Source organism: Dreissena polymorpha, chromosome 1 (assembly GCF_020536995.1).
Source record: "Dreissena polymorpha isolate Duluth1 chromosome 1, UMN_Dpol_1.0, whole genome shotgun sequence".
NCBI classification, from domain to species: domain Eukaryota; kingdom Metazoa; phylum Mollusca; class Bivalvia; order Myida; family Dreissenidae; genus Dreissena; species Dreissena polymorpha.
Genome location: NC_068355.1, coordinates 169,897,363 through 169,917,822, shown reverse-complemented (window position 1 = coordinate 169,917,822; position 20,460 = coordinate 169,897,363). Strand labels below are relative to the sequence as shown.

Here is a 20,460-nt window from a genome sequence, read left to right as displayed (position 1 = left end):
AAACTTTGTCAGAAGATTGGTCTCAATGATATCTTGGATTAGTTTGAAAATGGTTTGGTTGCTTTAAAAACATGGCCGCCAGGGGCGGGGCATTTTTCCTTATATTGATTTATATGGCTATAGTAAAACCTTATTAACACTCAAGAGGCCACATTTATTGGCCAATGTTCATGAAATTTGGTCAGAAGATTGGTCTCAATGATATCTTGGATGAGTTCGAAAATAATTATGATTGCTTGAAAAAAATGGCTTCCAAGGGGCGGGGCATTTTTCCTTATATGGCTATAGTAAAATCTTGTTAACACTCTAGAGGCCACATTTACTGTCCGATCTTCATGAAACTTGGTCAGAAAATTCATCCCGATAATATCTTGGAAGAGTTCAAAAATGATGCTGGTTGGTTGAAAAACATGGCTGCCAGGGGGCAGGGCATTTTTCCTTATATGGCTATAGTAAAACCTTGTTAACACTCTAGAGGCCACATTTATTTTCCGATCTTCGTGAAGTTTGGTCAGAAGATTTGTCCCAATAATATCTTGTTATTTCAGGTGAGCAACTTTGGGTCTTTCAGGCCCTCTTGTTTTTATTTTCAGATTTGGTTGAAGTCTATTTTTTTCAAACAGCGCATTGCTATGATAGTGATAATTTTATCCAAATGAAATGAACTGGTTTACAATTAAAATAGTCTATATATTACCTTTATTAGATTATAATGAAAAAAGTCAATCATATATTTAATTTGTGTGTTGATTTATATAGTAATACTCCAATACAAAGTCCTTCTGATATGACATTATTTCTAATATTAATTCAATAAAATTATGGTTTAATGGAAAATGTCTTCTGTTCTATGGACATTTAGAATGACATTAGCAAGTGAATATTATTTTCACAAATTTTCTCAAATACCTAATCAATCTCAGAGTAACTCTTCAGTTTTCATTGTTGACAACAACAGGAAATATTTACAGCTTAGTCGCTCAAATTTAACGAAATTGTGATATTAACCCTTTATCACTTAGATACATATTTTCACAAATGTGTAGTCCCTTTGAAAGTTAAATTTAATTTTAGACCTTTCTTACTAGATTCAAGTTTTAAAGGCTTCAACTCCAAACCTTAGATACTGATGAGCAGCAAACAGCATAAAACCTGAACAAACTGTGAGTTACTCGCATGCTGTTCTGATTTTTATGCTATTTGCACATAGCCATTTTCACTTTGCTTCTAAGTGGGATAGAGTTAATATACTATTATGTGCAGTTGGAATAAGGCATCAATCTTTGAATAAATTGAGTTTTTTTTTCAACAATTCATTACAACTTATTTATTTATTATATTTTTTTTTTAATTATAAATAAAACATACACTTATATTAGTAATTGAATTTTTTAAATAGTAAAAAATGAAATCGTGTTCATGCGCATCTATGACGGCAGTTGATACATTCACTCAAAATGATAACAATACAATCAATGTTAATGAAAAGCTCATGATGAAGTGATTTTGATGCTATAAGTAAGGACAGAATATTAAAAAAATACATTCAGAACATACAAATTAACAGTTTTGTTTTAGAAAATAACCACAATGATGTCCATTCAAAACTTAAAATGGCTTTGTAATTATTGAAAAGAAATATTGACATAATACTGTGTGTGAATATATGCACAGAACAAAAACAATGAGTATTGATTTTTCTGACTTAAGAGTTTGAATCAAGTAGACATACACATAGTTTGGCCACATTGAGCAATTAAAAAATTCTTTAAATCATGTATTGGAAATAATCAAAATTATTTTAACAATGGAAATTACTGGTATATTTAACAATACTCAGCGGTTGACTGAAAGCGTTATGTTCACAAGTGTTATTAATGAAATTTGTGTACCAAAAAAGAGAATACATTGTAGAACTTTATTTTTTGTTGACATACTATATTGATTAGGAATGCTAATTTTTGTGTATTGTGTCTAGTCCTTGTAGTCTAACATATTAACAATGTTTAGAGCAAATATTGTATTTGTTTGTAATTACTATACAACTGTTTTATAATTCTAAGAGGTCAATAATAGTATGTGCATCTTTGAAACATGATTGACTTGATGTATAAAAGAAATCCAAAGTGGGTAATATTGACAAGTTTGTTGATATACCGAACCATTGCAAAAAATTATACACAATTTGGTTGTTGTATTCCACTTTGAAATATTTTTGTTTGTTGCCCACTGCAATCATACACAGAAATACTAATTGTTATTTTCAGGTTTGGTGCGAGACTAGTGGAACCAGCAGGCTACAGTTTGACATCAGAGATACACCAACTTGTAAAAAACAAATTTCAAGGCCAATCTGCTTTCTGGACAGGTATTAAAATAAGCTCCTGTCATATGCATGCCCAAATAAAATGCTGTTGGTGTTTTGAATAATATATGGGATTGGCCTAAGTTGATGAATACACATAATAATTGGTACCGGGTACTTAAATAATTTTACAACAAATGTTAATTTAAAGCCACAGACCCTACAGTAGATTTCCATACAAAATATATTTTAAAGTGCCTGTATCCTCTGAAGCTTGATGTCAATGGATTATGCAATGTGGGTGGTAAAGGTTTATGGAGATTTTCTCAGAGGCATCATCATGTATCTCATAAGGAACAGGGGGCCGTTTCATAAAAGAAAGTACGACAATGTTAACTTACGAGAAAATTTTGTAATCTTAATAAGTAGACGAACTAGCTCGCTATGCTCGTCAAATATATACGGCACTAGAGATGTTGATGTTAGTAATTAAGTACTGAAAATTTATACAATGTTTATTAAAACGGTCCCCAGGGGTTTCATTCTCTTTGAAGGTAGGTGGATGATTTCCAAATGAAGAAGGGGAATGTTAGTTTATTTTTAGTAAATCTTTCAAAAATAGAGTTGCTAAATATTTTAATGAGAACAGCAGGGTGATTTACCTGCCTCACAGATCTTTATGTTACCCCTTAAATGATATTTGTTGTTTTCATTGCATTTTGGTTCATGAATAAGATGCTCATTAGAAGCAGTTTGTGGCAAATGTTATTTTCAGTAAATATTTCTCTGCCTGCTGCTTTTAATATGCTCATGATTTGAAGTGATTCTTACATTGTTTGGATTTTATTTTCTATAAATAATCTATTTCAAAAATGACCTCTAAGGAAGTGTAAAATTAGAATGACATTTTCATATTTTTAAACATTTTCCGCTGAGAAGTAAAGTGAAAATTGCTTTATACAAATGGCAAAACAAGAACAGCCAGCAAGCAACTCTCAGTTTGTCAAGGTTTTATGCTTTTTGCTGCGCATCCATATCTCGGGTATGGAAATGAAGCACTTCAAACTTTAATCTAGTAAGAAAGGTGTTAAAGTTAATTTAATTGCCTAATGGACTATACACGTGTCACAGAGCGTTTCTGAGTGGTAAAGGGTTAAATTGTATTAATTCATGTGTGTAAAGTATCGTCCCAGATTAGCCTGTGTAGTCTGCTTAGGCCAATCAGGGACAACAATCTCCTCCTAAACTGGATTTTCATTAAGAAGATATTTCATTGAAACGAAAAATTTCAAAAACGAGGAAAGAATGTCTGTATTTTTAATTGCAGGCTACAACAGGATAAACAGCAGTTCAGCGGCCGATCACGAAGGATATTGGAGCAATGGACAGAAGACGACTCAGGAGGTCGGAGTCTGGGGTCAAGATGAACCCAAGGTTTCCAATGGCAACTGTGCCCGAGTCTCCCTGGCAACCGCACGGTGGCACATGACCAAATGTGACAGCATCATACCATTTGTGTGTGAGATTGACCCTTGCCCGGCAGGTTTGTTTCTTTAAACCTATTTTTTTAGCACAATTTCATTGAAAAACTTAGGCTTATTGAAATGCTATCTAGTCTGTTGCCTTGGTAGTACCAATGCTTGGTGTCTTTTAGGAAAATATCAAATATTGCTCCCACAGTGAGGTTCAAACCGGATATCATATCCACTACTCCACAATTGACTAGCATTATGTTTGTTGAAACAAGATAAGAAAACAACAAAGAAAACAACAACAACAAAACAAATTCATGAAATAATTTTTTAAAGAAAAATATTGCTTGATACAGAAATAACACAGACTGTAGAATATAATATGTTTTCCCTAATTGAACAAAACTGCTATTACTTGTTAGATCATTAGATTAAATTTAACAATAATGTAAGAACAAACAATTATGTAAAGCTCACAAGCATTCAAAGGTAACTAATCATATACCAAAACCTGTATTTAGCAATAAAAGAAACAGTTATTGGGTACATATTACAAGTTTTAATATGGTTAGTCCCAGACTGTATATAACATAGTTTCAAATGCTCAATTCTTTTCTATTACAACAGGAACCCGTGACACATTCATGTGCAATGGTCGCTGCCTGGGTACTAGCCTCGTGTGTGATGGCAAAGATGACTGCGGGAACAATGCTGATGAGGAGAATTGCCGTAAACTTTCTTATAAACTATTTGCAGCATAGCCAGTCTGTTTTTAGTCAGATACAGTGGTTTATTAATTTGCACAAAGGGGTTTGTTATTGTAAAAAGGAGTGACATTCAGGTAATGCATGTGCTTATAACCCGCAGCTTAGTTATCACAGGTCACACTGTTAAATTGCTAATAAAACCCCTTGTTCTACCTAAATATTTGGGCACAGCATCATTTAATGGGAATTTGATTATGATTAGGAAACATCATATAAATTGTAGTCACTTAAACTCAATGTTTAGGCAAACAAACATAAATTGTTTTATAGTTTAATATTTAATCATTGTTATGCATAGTCATTGTTTTTATACGTTATGTTTATGTTTAGAAATTATTTTCACTTTTAGTGTACTACCCAGCATAAATACTAACAAGTTTAATCATATATTTAAGCTTCACAATCAACGTATGCAGTCAGAGGTGGAAGTGGAGATTTGAGTCAAGTCAACTACACTGACAATGCAAACATGATGTGGGTCATAACATCAGAGTCTGGAACCAGGATTAATGTTCAGGTGGGTGGAAACCTCTATGCAGAGATTTAACTGGTTTTGAGAATCATTATTGTTAAATCATAAGTTTTAAGATCAAATCATGTGATTAGTGTCACAAAAAACAGTATTATTATAACTAATTGATTTCCCTACAAGTTTCAGAGGAGGAGAGAAAGTTTGATTCAAGTTGTATAAGTGCAAGGCTTACCAATATCAAACTCTTTATTCAATTAAATGCAGAATGCTTTGTGACCAACCTGTGGTGTGTATTGCATGTAACGACCATGTCCCTGCCTAAAAGGTGAAGGTCACACTTAGATTAATAGGTCAAATTTTTACATAAGTGATGTCCTGAGACAATCAAGTAATGTGGGATCATCTTTTCCTTATAATGACCACATGTCTTGTTTAACCAGTTGTTATTTTGATGAAAAGTTTCAGTGGCTTATCTGTAATACTGAATCTCTATATTGTATATTACAGTTCCTCTCCTTTAACACGGAAGCAGACACAGATTTCCTAGAATTCTGGGACGGGGGCCCCACTCTAAGCACCAGCCGTCTTGCGACTCGTGTCTCAGGAATCCCGGACACCCAGACTCTTGGGTTCATCAGCAGTTACAACTTCCTCATCGTCAAGTTTGTCACTGATCAGACCACGAGAAAATCCGGCTTCAGCTTGAAGTGGACAACAAGTATGGCTTTGTCAATGAATTGTTTTTTATGTATCAACTATCTTTAATTTTTAATAACTTATATACAAAACTTCCAAATATTTTTGTATGTGTTAGCTTGTAATTTTATCCTTGTTTGTATGCCTGTCATTTGGTTTGTCTGTCTGTCTGATTGTTGTTATCTATTATTTTTTTCAAAAGAGATAATAATTATAAGTTAAATGTTCTTTTTTTTTAATTTGAAAGGGTAATATTGGCTAGCAAAGCATAATAATAATTACACAATAGAAACCATTTATTTGAATTCTAAATACATTTACATTTTTATTACCAATTCCTCTGTTTTCAGATTATACATGTTCCTACAGTACGGCTACTGGATCCTACTACTCCAATACTGGTATTGAGTACAGTACCTTAAATCTGACATCCTTGCAGAATGCCACCAGATGCAAGGATATATGTAACACTGCAGCCACATGCCTGGGATTTGCGTAAGATCTGATGTCATAGTATGCACGTTAAAATTATCACATACTAATTTGATTCTTTCAGGAACTGTGCTAAACTAGTACTTGATCTTACAGATAACAACACTTAATTGTTTGAGTTTATATCAACATCAATTTTGATACATTATAACACATACACCTTTTTTCAATCCAACATTAATGTATATTGAAATTGATAATTTTAATAATATTAGCTCTTATGTTTCAAGTACATCATACACAATTGTTTGCTGCCTCTGCATGCAGGGAATGACCTCCTTTTTTGTTGCAGTAACTGCCTCTTTCCCAATGTAAAAAAATACATGGTTTTCCCAAATGACTTCCCAATTGACGGTTTCCCAAAAAATAATCAAGTAAAATGTGACATTTACTATTCAGCTATATAGTTTAATCTAAGTAAATATAATATTGAAAACACTTGTTATCTGGTTTTGAGTATTTGGTATTAAATAATCCAATACTCAAATTTCCGACTTTTAGTCAAAACAACACAATTTTTGTCATTCAAAAGGACTTCAGCCCCATTCCAAAATGGTGGGGGAAAAATCAAGGAATTATCATACCATTTCAGCCCAACCCCTCTGTATTTGTTTCAGTTATCGGGCCAGTTCCAATCCCAAAGTGTGCCACTTGATCAATCTGCAACCAATCCTGACATCTGCCCTGGAGTACACAGTGTTCATGAAAACATGTCCACCTGGCTCTACTAGTAAGGTTGAGATATGTTGGACAGTAGAAAAAAAAAGGAATAAAGTCACAAAATTGCAAAAGGGAGCAAAATGGGGGGGGGGGGGGGTAGTTTTTAAGAATTTACTGTGTATAGCGTATGCTGCATTGGGTACACAGTTTCTTATGTTGAGTATGTCAAGTTTCAAGTGGAAATAAAAAATTATGTTCTATGACCACATTATTGCTTAATAAAAGAGCTGATATGATATTTTGCCACGAAAGTCAGGCTGGCTGATCAGCCTTTGTGGGATATATATGTGGGTATCCTTTTGACTTTGCAGGACATTTTGCTTTTCAAGGGACGAATATGCAAACTTTTATTGCAAGTGTATATGAATTTGTTGCTTTTGAGAAAAATCTTTGGTCTTTACTCAATCATGTTTTTCCCATCTTTCTAGGCTCCATGCCGATGCTCAACTCCGTCTTGACTGCCACATCGTCACCAAAGCAACTGACCACTCCACTCTACCCAAACCCATATGTGGGGAATTTGGAGCTGGAGTACATGATTCGTACTGATGGAAATAATCTCATCACATTGCAGGTTAGTTCAAACCTATTTATTTTACCTTAAATCAATAAAAAACCTAAGGGTTATTGAAAGGCTCTTGGGTCAGTTTCCTGAGGAAAACCAGTACTCGGTGTCTTTCGGGGAGATTTAAAAAATGAACCTACAGTTGGGATCAAACCCATGACCTATAGGTCACTAGATAGACACTATATCCGCTACACCATGATGGCATTTCTGGTTATGGAATATGCCAACAACTTTCTTGCGGTACAAATTGCTAAAGATATTTTAAGTCTGTCATAAGTTCATTGTAAGTTCCCTAGTTTTAAATTGTAACTCAATGTCATATGTACATACCACTGTATTATATTTTAGTAATTGAAGAGGTTTTATATGACAAATCAATGTCATAAGTGCATACCACTGTATTTTATTTTAGTGTTTGTAGAAGTTTTGAATGGCAAAACAATGTCGTGCATACCACTGTATTATATTTAACCCATATATGCCTAGCGTCTAGAAAAAAGGCCTTGGCAAACAGCATAGACCCAGATGAGACGCCGCATCATGCAGCGTCTCATCAGGGTCTGCACTGTTTGCTAAAAGGAATTTCTGTAAGAATTGTTCTAAATATAGAAATAAATATACTACACATCCCTAATTTTGGAAATAAATTGATCCAATTTAGAAAGATGGGAGAGTCCACTAGGCATAAATGGGTTAAGTATTTGTGAAGGTCCCAAATGTTGACTGCTCACTAAATCCTTATCACTGCAGATCCTACAAGTGAACCTTTGCTGCAATGACTACATCCATGTGTATGACAAGGGTCATGACCTTCTGGCGACCTTGGAGTCAAACTCGAGTCCTGGCTTCATCCTCTCCACTAGCAATGTGGTGTATGTGAGGATGGACCTGCACACACACTGGAAGTGCTCTGGTGCACTCATACAGTATACAAAAGGTGGGATAGTTTAATATTAACTTATTTATTTGAGCTCAATTGCATGGAAAGCTTAATGCTTATTGTAATGCTCTATATTCCATTTTTTGGGTAAAACCAGTATTTCATGTCTACGAAAAAGATCAAAAGAAAGCTCCTACTGATGGGATCAAACCAATGACCTTCCGATCGCTAGGCGGGAACTATCCATTATGCCACGGCAACCTGATAAAAAAGTTTAACTCAACTTAGATAAGATTTGAGTTTCTGCTCAACTGAGTATTGAAAATGTCTGGCAGCTCACAAGCAATCTCAAATCTCAGCGTTGAAAATATTTACATATGCATCCTCAATCTCAGAGTTGTGCTAAACTCAAAACAAAAAATCTTATGGGATCACCAAATTGAGCATGATGGACAAATCGATCTAAATAAAATGTTAAAACACTCAACGTTTAGTCCGAGTATTGATATAAGTACATTGTATGTTCATAATAAAAGGCCTTTGCCTCTACCTTCCTATAGGTATCTAGGTTTGTCCATGATTCAGATATTATGGGTTGAGGGGTGGGGGTGTGTGAATGCATTGTTTACTAATTGATTGATTTCTGTAACTGATTGTCTGTGGCATATTTTGAATTGCCTAGCATTTTGGAAAAACTGTCTCAATTAAATAAATAACATATGTAGCATTTTTTTCAATCTTCTTAAAACTTTATTAATTCTAAAAATATATTCATAGCCGTTGATAAGACACTATTTTGTAGTCATTTGCTTAAAAACGTGACAAACTTAAGCATATTTTGTGTTGTCTTAAAAGTCATTTAAACGATTGGTTCTTTGCAGTAGATAGATAGTAGAGGTACCGTAGACAACCTCTTGTTCCATTCTTTTAAGGACTCTCTCCTTCAGTAGGTTCTATGCATTAAGATAATGACATACAAACATCAACATTAGAGCTTATACTATTGAATACAAACATCAACATTAGAGCTTATACTATTGATTAAGTGTCATAAGATTTATATTGTCTTAGAATAACTTAAAATACTAAAGAACAAAAAGAAAAAAGACAGTGAACACAGTATGGCATGCTGAATTTCAGGCTGCAATGTCAGCCAGACTGGCAGTGGAGAGTTATCCTCCCCTGGTTACAGTACACCCAAGAGTTATCCACCCCTGTCATCGTGCCAGTGGAGAATCAACGCCCCGTCCGCTGACCGCAGTGTCACAGTGATCTTCAATGATTTCCAGCTCCATACCTCTGACAAGCTAATGGTAACCTCAATATTTTTGTGAACCCTTTACCTCTGATACACACATTGACCTATTTGTAGTCCTTTACAAAATCAAATTAAATTGAATACTTGTTTTGATACATTCAAATTGTCAAGGCTTCATTTCAAAAGCTATAATAATGATGAGCAGCAAATGGCTTAAAACCTGAACAGACTGCAAGTTTCACACAGGTTGTTCTGGTTTTATTCTGGTTGTACAAAACGTTATATTTAGAAATCTTACATGAAGATCTTGCTTAGGAGTGCATATGGAATGGGTGGGGCAAGGTCACAGAAGATAAATAGATAAATGGCTTATGCCCAAATAATTCAACTCTTGAATTGAACTTCTGTAACTGTACTTAGTTCCTATCTGAAGTCTTTGGTTAGAATTGTATGTTGGGCAGTGTGGTCATTGTCACTATTACTAAAAATATGAAAAAGAAACTTGAAGTATGGCTTTTAATTTATAACAGAAAAAAACTATCTAAGCATTAGAAAAATTTGGTTATCATGGAATGTCCATGTTTATTGTGTCTGCTTTGAAATTGTATTATAATTCATCCATATTTAAAGAACTTAACATAATTTTCAATAAACAAAAACGCACATTAAATCCCAATTTTGTCTCAGGTGACATATTCCAATGGCAGCCATTTTGAGTACACTGGTACCAGTCTGCGTGGTAGATCTTTGACCTCTAACTCTCATCTTCTGGTCACCATGACTACAAGTTCCCTATACACTGATGTCGGTTTTAAAGCTACATTTTCACCAGGTAAACGAATATGTTGAAGTAAGTGTATAATACTTGTTATATATGTTGTTGGTTTTAAAGCTACATTCTCACCAGGTAAATAAATATGTTGCCATTAGTTTAAAATACATGTTTAAATTAAAATTCACTACATTATTTAACTAAAGCTACTTTTAAAAATAATATGACCTTTATTATGACCTTTATTTGACCAATAATAACATCCATGTCTAGTTGATTTCATTGGAAGATTATGATTGATGTGTCTTTGTGTACTTGAATGTATCCTACTAGTTGTAGAATGGTTTGAAGAAGTGTAAGCCGTTCTTAGAAGAGTTGTATAAATTCACAAAGACACTAACAAAATGTTCTATTTATCCTACAAAAAAGTATTCTATTTATCCTTCAAAACATAAAAATGTTATGAATCTTTATTAAGAGAAAATGTTTTGACACTGTTTCACCTTCAGGCTGCCCCAGTCTTGTGTCTAATGCCTACACACTGGACATGATGACATCCAACTACGGAGACACCGTGCTTGTTTCCTGTGCGGACGGATACACCTTCACGGGAAAGTTTGCTGGTTTACCTTCTGTGAACTTGACTTGCCTGTCTGGAGGTCATTGGAGCGAGCCCTCCCTGCCTGTCTGTCAACGTAAGTACCATGTGCAGAATTGCCTGTGTAATTTTGTACATAGAAGAAGAAAACATCTCCTTTTATTTTGTTGATCAGAAATTGTTGATAAATTATGTTTTTGACACATTTTTGCAAAGTCTTGTGTTTAGACAATCATTTGTGTTCATTTGATGATTTATGTTCAGTTTATAAATACATACAATCTATGTCCATTTGGCTGTTCATGTTCATTTTTAACAAGGTTTTCCGAAGGAAAAAAATGGTTATTAGATTGGCGAATTTCGTCGGGCTGGCAAATGTCGGCGGCAGCTTGTCCAGGCCATAACGTTGTTGTTCATTGTGAGATTTTGAAATCATTTGGCACATTTGTTCACCATCATTGGATGGTGTGTCACGCGAAATAATTACGTTGATATCTCTAAGGTCAAGGTCACACTTTGAGTTCAAAGGTAAAATTGGCCATAAATGAGCTTGTCTGGGTCATAACTATGTCGTTCATTGTGGGATTTTAAAATTACTTGGTACATTTGTTCACAATCATTGGACGGTGTGTTATGCGAAAGAACTACGTCAATATCTCCAAGGTCAAGGTCACACTTGGAGTTCAAAAGTAAAAAATGACCATAAGTGAGCTTGTCCGAACCATAACTATGTCATTCATTGTGAGATTTTAAAATGACTCTGTACATCAATTTTGTTCACAGTCATTGAAGGCGTCTCATGCAAATGAATTCAAGAGTTCAAAGGTCAAAATGGCCATAACTGATAATAGCATAATAATTCATAAAAATCGCCATAAATTAGCTTCTGTTGTTTTGTGAAGACAGCATGCAAAATATTCTGTGTCAATTCAGCATGTGGGGTTATACGTTACGTCTGTGACAAAGCGCTAGTTATAAATATATTTTTGTTGATAGACTGGTTTTGTGACAATTTTGTCCCTGTATGATTCAAGTGCAGTCAAGGATTTATGTACATTTGGTGCTTCAATTTCAGTTGCTGATTCATGTAAAGCCAGTGTTTCATATTCTGTTGATGATTGATGTTCAGTTGGCCGTTATGTTTATTTTATGATTCATGGTGTGTCAGTGATTAATGTTCAGTAAGTTATTCATGTTCAGTCGGTGATTCATGTTCAGTTGATGATGCATGTACATTTGATTATCCATGTTCAGTTTTGCATTCATGTTTTGTTAATGAATAATTTTCATTTGTTGATTCATAAACATAAACATAAAGTTGATGATATATGTTCAGGCTGTGATTCATGTTCAGTGGTATACAAATTCATTTTCAGTTGATGATTCATGATTTACGACCATTCAAGTTCAATTATATTTCACAATGTTTTGCAGATAATTGAATAAAAAAGTTATGCAGTGTATTTTGCTGCAGCACAATGGTTTTGATGTGATTTGAAGTATATTTAAATAGACTATGCTTTTGTTTTACTATGACACAGGGCTGTCTTCTGACCAATAATGGCCCCAAGGCTACTCTTGGCAGATGGTTTTTAGTTCCATTCACATGGTGGCGATGAATGACAAGACTGTTTTTGAATTCTGTGCTAGTTCATCATATATGATAAAATAAAGTCTTGTGTTTCTACACTAAGGCATCCTTGTAATGAAAACTGCCTTTAAGGCTAAACTACTAGAAAGGGGGGGTTATTTTTCACAAGAAGTGTTTTGCTTTATCAATAAAGCAGACTTGTCCCTTTGGTATGTAATTTTAAGGGTCACAATTTTAGAGACAACCATCCACATTTTAGTTACTTTAGTAAAATTAAAAACTACATTTGCACGCAGTTTTTTGGAGAAGGGTTAAAGAGCCTTTGTATACAAATCTTCTTTAACACATATTTTATAGGCCTTTGTAATTCTGCGTTGACAAATGATGTGAAATACAGTTACTTTGCCTTTTAAAAATTAGTGTGTATTTGTTTATATTGTGGCTTAAACAGTTGCTGAGCTCAGCTTTTAAAACACAGTTGTATTTCGCTGGTATACTGGCATTTATATACTATTGAATATTTTACAGAGGGGTTCTGTGGGTTTCCACCACTTATCTCCAATGGCTACATTGTGTCTTCAACTGGAATTTATGGAGGGGACAAAACCACTTACAAATGCAAGAATGGTTACCTCATGAATGGGGCTGCTGTTATCACCTGTCAGGAAAACAACGTTTGGCAGACTCAGCCGCAATGTACAGGTGAACTTTGCATTTTTTAAATTTATCAATTATTTGAACCTCGCCCAAGCACAAAGTGCTCATGGTGAGTCAATGTGATTGGCCTTTGGTTGGCATACAGTATTAGTATCGTGCGTTGTCTGTTGTCAATTTTCGGCTCCTTATCAACCTGTAGGCCACATTTCTCATCAAATTTTGCTAAAACTTGCTGGGAATTTATGTCTTCAAAACTTGCTGGGAATTTATATCTTAAAAATATGAAGGCCTAGTTGGAATCTGGATCATGTGTGTCCACGAAGTAGTTTACGAGCTCAAATCTTAGAAAAACATTGTTATCATTGTAGAGGCTTTGTTTATGACTCAGTCTAAATGAAAATTTGTCAGATTGTTAATCTTGACCATATTCAGGCTGAAATTGAATCACAATAATCAATAATGTGCATCCAAAACACTAGATCACCAGGTCAAAACTTTGGAAGACCTTGTTCTCACTGTAGAATCCACATGTATGAATGAATCTTGATGAAATTTGTCAGAATGTTTATCTTCACAATATCTAGTCCATATTTGAATCTGGGTCGAGTGTGTTAGAAAACTAGGTCATAACATCTACTCTTATAAAAACCATGTTTTATTTATACAAAACCACATTTTTGACTCTTTTGAATCAAAAATGGTCAGAATATTTATCTTACATTATATTCTAGCAGGGTTTGAATGTGTTTCATATGCAGCCAACAATTAACCAGTTGCCACCTGTCACTCAAATTTTCCGATCAGCCAATCAGATATTGATTTTTCACACACCTCTCAGCATTGCTTATCTGGCCGCCATTTTGTCAGACAAACAAAGCGTGTCATACATATGGAATCGACGTAATTTTTAAGGGTTAACACAGATTTTATATAAAATGCCTGATCATTACTGTTTGATCATTATTCAAAATTGTAAGTTCTTTACATTCTTTATAAAAGGTCATTATTTTACCTTTATTTTTTGAACATTTGAACAAGTAATGAGAAAACAAACACAATAAATAGTTTGACCACAACAGTAGTGTGTTCTATAAAACGTGTTCAACCGTTTGATGCACAATATTATTAAGCAGTTTGGGCCACATAATAATTGCCACACTTGCTTATTAATAATCTCATAGTAATAGTCAATAATTTATAAATGACAGTACATGTATGTTGCGCGGATCTTATAATGAAGGAACATTAAGGCATTGTTAGGTACTGTACACAAGAAAAGAAAACTATTTAATTACTTGAATAATTTCCAGTTATATATTTATTTTCTGTGGATCAAAAACAAGGGAAATCTTTATAAATTGTAAACTTAAATATTGTTTTAACTAAAGTAAAAACAACAAAAGTGATTTTAATGCGGCTTAGCCAGCTTTAGCGACTTCATGTCTAAAATGTATGGCTTATAATACAACAACAACAACATTTCTTATACAACATATATTGATACGGGGGAAAAATGTAAACATTGCAATGAACATATAAGGTCAATCTTAATATAAATAAACAGATGCATAACATGCTTAATATATTCCATTTGAATGTTGGGGAACAGCACCGCAATACCAATATTTCATTTTTAAATAGTGAAATGTAACTGGTTTTCATTAAAAATACATGAAATAAAATGCATATCAGACTTATTAATCTGTTTATGATACCACGAAATTAGGCCTATATTAAATTATTGTTACAATCAAAACTTAATTTGTATCTAAATAAAAAGAATCGGTTTCTTTTTAAAGATAACACAATAAAACAAAGATCTAAACATTTTTAATAAACAAAAAACCCATGATGATATAGATGTGTCATTTGCATTTAATAAAAATATTTTCAAAAGAAATAATTATATATGAATAGCCACAGGATTCACTGTAAGGCTGTTTAATGCAAGTTCAAAATCAATATGAAATAAATGTTCATTTTTACAACGGATTTTTATTCAACTCCCTATAATATGTATATGAAAGTCAGTCTGTCGTTTACTCATTTATTTTGATTACGCCATTTCTCTCTAAAGCATTTATGATTGCATTAAAGTTTTACAAAGCAGTTTAGTTTTGTGTGCGGCTTTAACAGTTTATATTTTAGAAAATAGCATGATACATCATTACAAATATAGTATTTCACTCACCTAATCTGCTATCATTGCGATATGCTTGTCAGAGTTTTCTAATCACTAGACCACGTGACTATGTGGGCAGAGCATCGATAATTTGGCGACTGGTCAATTAGGTCACCAGGTCAAATATTATTAAAAAAAAATCACTGTAGAGGCCACGGAAATGACTTTATCTTGATGAAACTTTCTCAAAATATTTTTCTTGAAAATATCAAGGCCAAATTTGCATCCTTGTTCTTTTGCCCCCGTAAACTAGATCACCAGGTCAAATTTAAGTGAAAAAAACGTATAACAGCTGTAGAAGCCACATTTATGACTCAATCCTGACATAATTTTCATCTTTACAATATTTTGGTGGACTTTGAATCTGTGTCACATTCATTCCAAAAAATAGTTCCCTGATGAAATCTTAGCAAATCATATGACCAATATAGAAGACAAATTTATAACTCAGACTTGGTTACACATTATAATACCTAGGCCAAGTTTGTATCTCACAGACCATCTTTCCAATTAGTGTTTCATTCTTTAAAATAACAGATACATAGTTATTAAAAAACCCCAGATGCTCTGAATTCTTTATTTTCATGCTTGAAAAGAAGAAGTGATAATGTTTGCCTGTATAAATCTGAGAATTTGAGCCCATTCTGATTAGAACTTGACCACTGACTGGCTTACTGGGCTTGTGCTACTTTCAATCACAGTAGATGTTGAAGGAAAATTAATGTGCTCTTCACATAACAACCTCCTTAACTGTTTTTTTTAGCTCTGAGATGGCCCACATGTGTTCTTGTTTTGGGAGAATTGTACTAAATGCATGTGTAGCCTGTGCTAATCAGGTAGACACTTTCCACCTAGACTGGATTTTTGCTAAGAGGAGACTTCCCTTAAATGAAAAATACCATAAATAATAAAGTGTTATCACTGATTAGCCTGTGCAGACTGCACAGATTAATCTGGAACAACATTTTACAAACATGCATTTAGCCCAGTTTTCTCAGAACAAGGTTGGTACGACTAATATTTGGATAAAAAATGTTGTGTTTTTTTCTACTCTATATTTTAGCTGCGAGATGCCCTGATTTGAATGCCACTGCTATTGGCGTGGATAGTATTGACACAACTACAAGTACCGGTATGCGAGGTACCCAGGGGAGTGTGGTGAGAGTCTCATGTAGTGCTTACCGCGAGGTCCTTGGCCCACAACTCCTGCAGTGCAACAACGGCAGCTGGGACTACACCACACAAGCCCCAGTGTGTACTGGTGAGTTATGCAACTGTTAGGTTGAAGGTTACACTTAGATGTCAAATATCACATTTGATCATTTCTCAGTTGTAATTTTTCAATATATGGATTGATTTTAAAGTTACGTAGCACAAATAAAATACATTATACGACAAAGTGTCTCTTGTAAGACACGTCCCCCAACCTCAATCGTCATTGTCACACTTAGAGTTCAATGGTCAAAGTTGAAAAAAGGAATGTTGAAGCAACTGTATCTTATAGACATGGTTGTCTTGTTTGTTTTGGGTCACACAGGCCAATCCATCAAACCCACTTTCCATTTTCTGTTTTAATGAAGTTTCTGCTTAACAATAATTTATTGCAGGGGCTTTATACATGTGTATTAGGTATATTTTATCAAAGAAACACATTTTAGAATAAAAATAAATGATAAGATGTGATTGAAAGTTATATAACCTTTTTTGATGCTTAACTGTCAGTGTTTATTTTGAAGTCATATCTTAAGCCCAAACTTGTTATGCTACCGTAGATTTCCACGTATAGCCCGCTCCCGTGTATAGCGTGCAGGCTTTTTTTTTAATGCAAAAATGGAGAACAAAATATTTAAAGACAATAAAACCACCAAATCGGACCGAAAATGGCTGCCATGTTACTATTGCACAATCCAATAATCCGGGGCATTGGAAAGCTTAATTAAGCATTCAAAATAGGAAGCATCAATATGATTAGGAGCACGGGTTGCATAGCACTATACTTTTCTGACAATTTTGTAATTTTCTAGCAAAAGATTAACAGTCCACGTTCATTTCGTGAAAAACTTGAGAAAATAAGAATTAGTGTACATCGTGTGATTTTTCCTCGGGGAAAGCATGGGCATTACCGGTAAATTTGAATGTCGCATGGGAGACAGGGATACAGTTGTTGAGGTACACCACTGTTGAACATTCAATATTTATACACATGTTGCAATTGCATATCTTCACGTTCTCAAGTGTCAATTAGTGTCTCAAATGTCAATTAGCGTCTTAACAAGTCGTGGCACATATTACTCAATAACATCTGCCAATTACGAAGTGCAAAATGACCCCCTTTCACACCTACTGTTACCCGCAAAAAAGACCTCGTTAGCACCTACCCTTGCCTGCTCTCCGAAATGTCGACTGCTCTCCGGAATGTTGACAACAATCCCATCGGAATTCATCAATAAAGAAGTGTAAAAACACAAACAAAGAAATGTCCGCAAGTTTATTCAAACAAATGTATTTTTGACCAAAACTTTTTCTACCGCATTCATATCTACCAGTAGCGACTTCTTGTTGTTTCGACAATGGCCCCTCAGTCTATACGATTATAGGGTGGTAGTTTTCTGGAAAAAAACATGGCGGCTATTTTGATTATTTACGATTACACAACATATTTTTTACCAATTTAGCAGCCAGAATAGCGTTGTATCAATGTATAGCGCGCACCAGCTTTTTAATTTTAATTTTGGAGGTAAAACACTGCGCGCTATACGTGGAAACCTATGGTATATAAGGTAACATTACTGTAAAGTGTTTTTACAGTCCCAATTTCTTTTAGTTTAATTGTTCAATGGTAGTTCAAAGTGGTATCGTCTATGATACATTGGAACTGCCCTCTGGGAAAAGGAGGCATAATGCTTGTACGTAAGTGTTGTCCCAGATTAGCCTGTGCAGCTCACACAGGCTAATCAGGGAAATACTTTGTCATTTTATGGTAGATTGTTTAAAGAAAGTCTTTTCTTAGCAAAAATCCAATTAAGGTGTAATTTGTTGTCCCTGATAAGGCTACGCAGACTGCACAGGCTAAGCTGGAACGACACTTTGCACACATGCAATAAGTCCCATCTTCCCAGTGCGAGACTCATTTATTCTGATTCACAGACTTGAGATGCGAGACACCAGTGATCGCCAATGCCTACCTGGCTCCCACTGGGATCCTGATAAAGGACCAGATCATCAATGTCACGTGTAAGGAGGGGTACAAGCTTGTGGGCAACAGCACCTTTCGTTGCGGGGTGACCAACGTTCTGCCAATGTGTGCACGTAAGTTGAAAGAAAGGATACCCATACATGGTATGATGGATATTACACACATGTTTTTGACCAATAATTCTGTTTTGAAAATGTGGTCTATGCTGTACCTGCTAACAATTATTTTCAGTCATTTTAAGCTCTACTGGCTGAAGGCCTGAAGAGCTTGTGTCATGGCGTGGTTTCCGTCGTCCGTCCATACGTGCGTGCGAAAGACTTTTTCTTATTTACGCAATAAAGTCCACAGTTTTCATCCGATTCTATTCAAACTTGTTCAGTGTCTTTATATTAATGAGGACTCAAACCCTATTGAAAATGGGTTACATCAGATTAAAAAGTCCAGAATTATCTCCCCTTGAATTTGAGAAAATTGTAAAATAAGCTTGTTTACGCAATAAGGTCTAAGGTTTATATCCAATTATTTCTCAACTTGTACAGTGTCTTTATCTGAATGATGAGTCAAACCCTATTGAAAATGAGCAATATCGGAGTTATAAGCCCAGAATTATCTCCCCTTGAATTTGAGAAAAAAAATGAAAATTCATTTTCTTATGTGATTAAGTTCATAATTTTCATTCAATTCTTGGCAAACTTGCACAGTGTCTTTTTATCAATGAGGACTCAAGCCCTTTTTTAGAAAGAGCAATATCGAAGCAATAAGTCCAGAATGACTTCCCCTTGAATATGAGAAAATTTTGAAATCCCGCTTGTTTACGCAATTCCACACTTTTCATCCAATTATTTCCAAATTTGCACAGTATCTTTATATCAATGAGAACTTGAACCCTATTGAATATGAACGTATCGGAGAAATAAGTACACAATAATCTCCCCTTGAATTTGAGAAATTTTCCCTGTTTGCGCGATTAAGTACACAGTTTTCATTTTATTCTTTCAAAACTTGCACAGTGTTTATAGCAGTAGAGCGATTCAGGCCCTCATGGGCCACTTGTATCATTTTTTGCATCCAATTTCTTTACTATTTATGAAATTTATGTGAATTTATCCTCTTTCCTAACTTTTAAATTTAAGAATAAAATACTGTCGATGTTTTAATGTATTATAATAACCTTTCAATTTAATTCCTGATTTTAGGAACAACCAAAAAGTGTCCCCTGCTGGTCGAATGTGTTTGCTGTTACTCCATATTTTAATCTTACTGTTCTTGAACAGTTAATAGTAGCAGAAAACATGTTAAATGCTTAGCACATGATTATTGTTTTGCTGCTATTGACTCTACTCTCCCTCGGCTGCTCAAGCACTGTCATTGACAATTAAAATAATAAGAACCCAATGGGAAATGTCAACAGGTTAAAGGCACTCAAAATTTACTATAGAACTAGTAACTGGAACTTAATGTAATATTCTTGATTTAATTACAGAACATGACCATGAACATTTACTATGGAAGGAGTAACTGGAACTATATACATTTGTATAATATTATTGATTTACTTTCAGAACAAGGCTATGAAAATTTACTATAGATTGATTTACTTTCAGAACAAGAGTGTACACTGCCCAGCTCAGCAGTTGTCTCCCTTACTAGCCCCAGTAGGACGGTATACCAGTTTGGCGATAATGTGAGGGTGGCCTGCTCAGATGGTTACGTACTTGATAACTTCCACACCACCAACATGAGTATCTCGTGTCTTAGTACTGGACAGTGGAATATTGTGCCCATGTGCAGAAGTGCGTACTTATTTTGTTATTTTGCATGCAATTATGTAAGT

General features: G+C 34.5%; 1 protein-coding gene across 1 annotated transcript in view; it reads left to right on the top strand.

Moving 5' to 3' along the window:
- The window catches only part of LOC127860081 (uncharacterized), a 123,990-nt gene that overhangs the window by 17,425 nt on the left and 86,105 nt on the right, over window positions 1-20,460 (top strand). Inside the window, exons 4-19 of the mRNA XM_052397875.1 lie at window positions 2,268-2,368; window positions 3,633-3,848; window positions 4,405-4,506; window positions 4,940-5,061; window positions 5,524-5,734; window positions 6,063-6,207; window positions 6,822-6,934; window positions 7,353-7,498; window positions 8,243-8,429; window positions 9,513-9,685; window positions 10,318-10,462; window positions 10,912-11,097; window positions 13,120-13,293; window positions 16,494-16,691; window positions 18,578-18,739; window positions 20,231-20,419. Coding sequence (XP_052253835.1) covers window positions 2,268-2,368; window positions 3,633-3,848; window positions 4,405-4,506; window positions 4,940-5,061; window positions 5,524-5,734; window positions 6,063-6,207; window positions 6,822-6,934; window positions 7,353-7,498; window positions 8,243-8,429; window positions 9,513-9,685; window positions 10,318-10,462; window positions 10,912-11,097; window positions 13,120-13,293; window positions 16,494-16,691; window positions 18,578-18,739; window positions 20,231-20,419 — 2,570 coding nt within the window. The remainder of the gene's footprint in view (window positions 1-2,267; window positions 2,369-3,632; window positions 3,849-4,404; window positions 4,507-4,939; window positions 5,062-5,523; window positions 5,735-6,062; window positions 6,208-6,821; window positions 6,935-7,352; window positions 7,499-8,242; window positions 8,430-9,512; window positions 9,686-10,317; window positions 10,463-10,911; window positions 11,098-13,119; window positions 13,294-16,493; window positions 16,692-18,577; window positions 18,740-20,230; window positions 20,420-20,460) is intronic.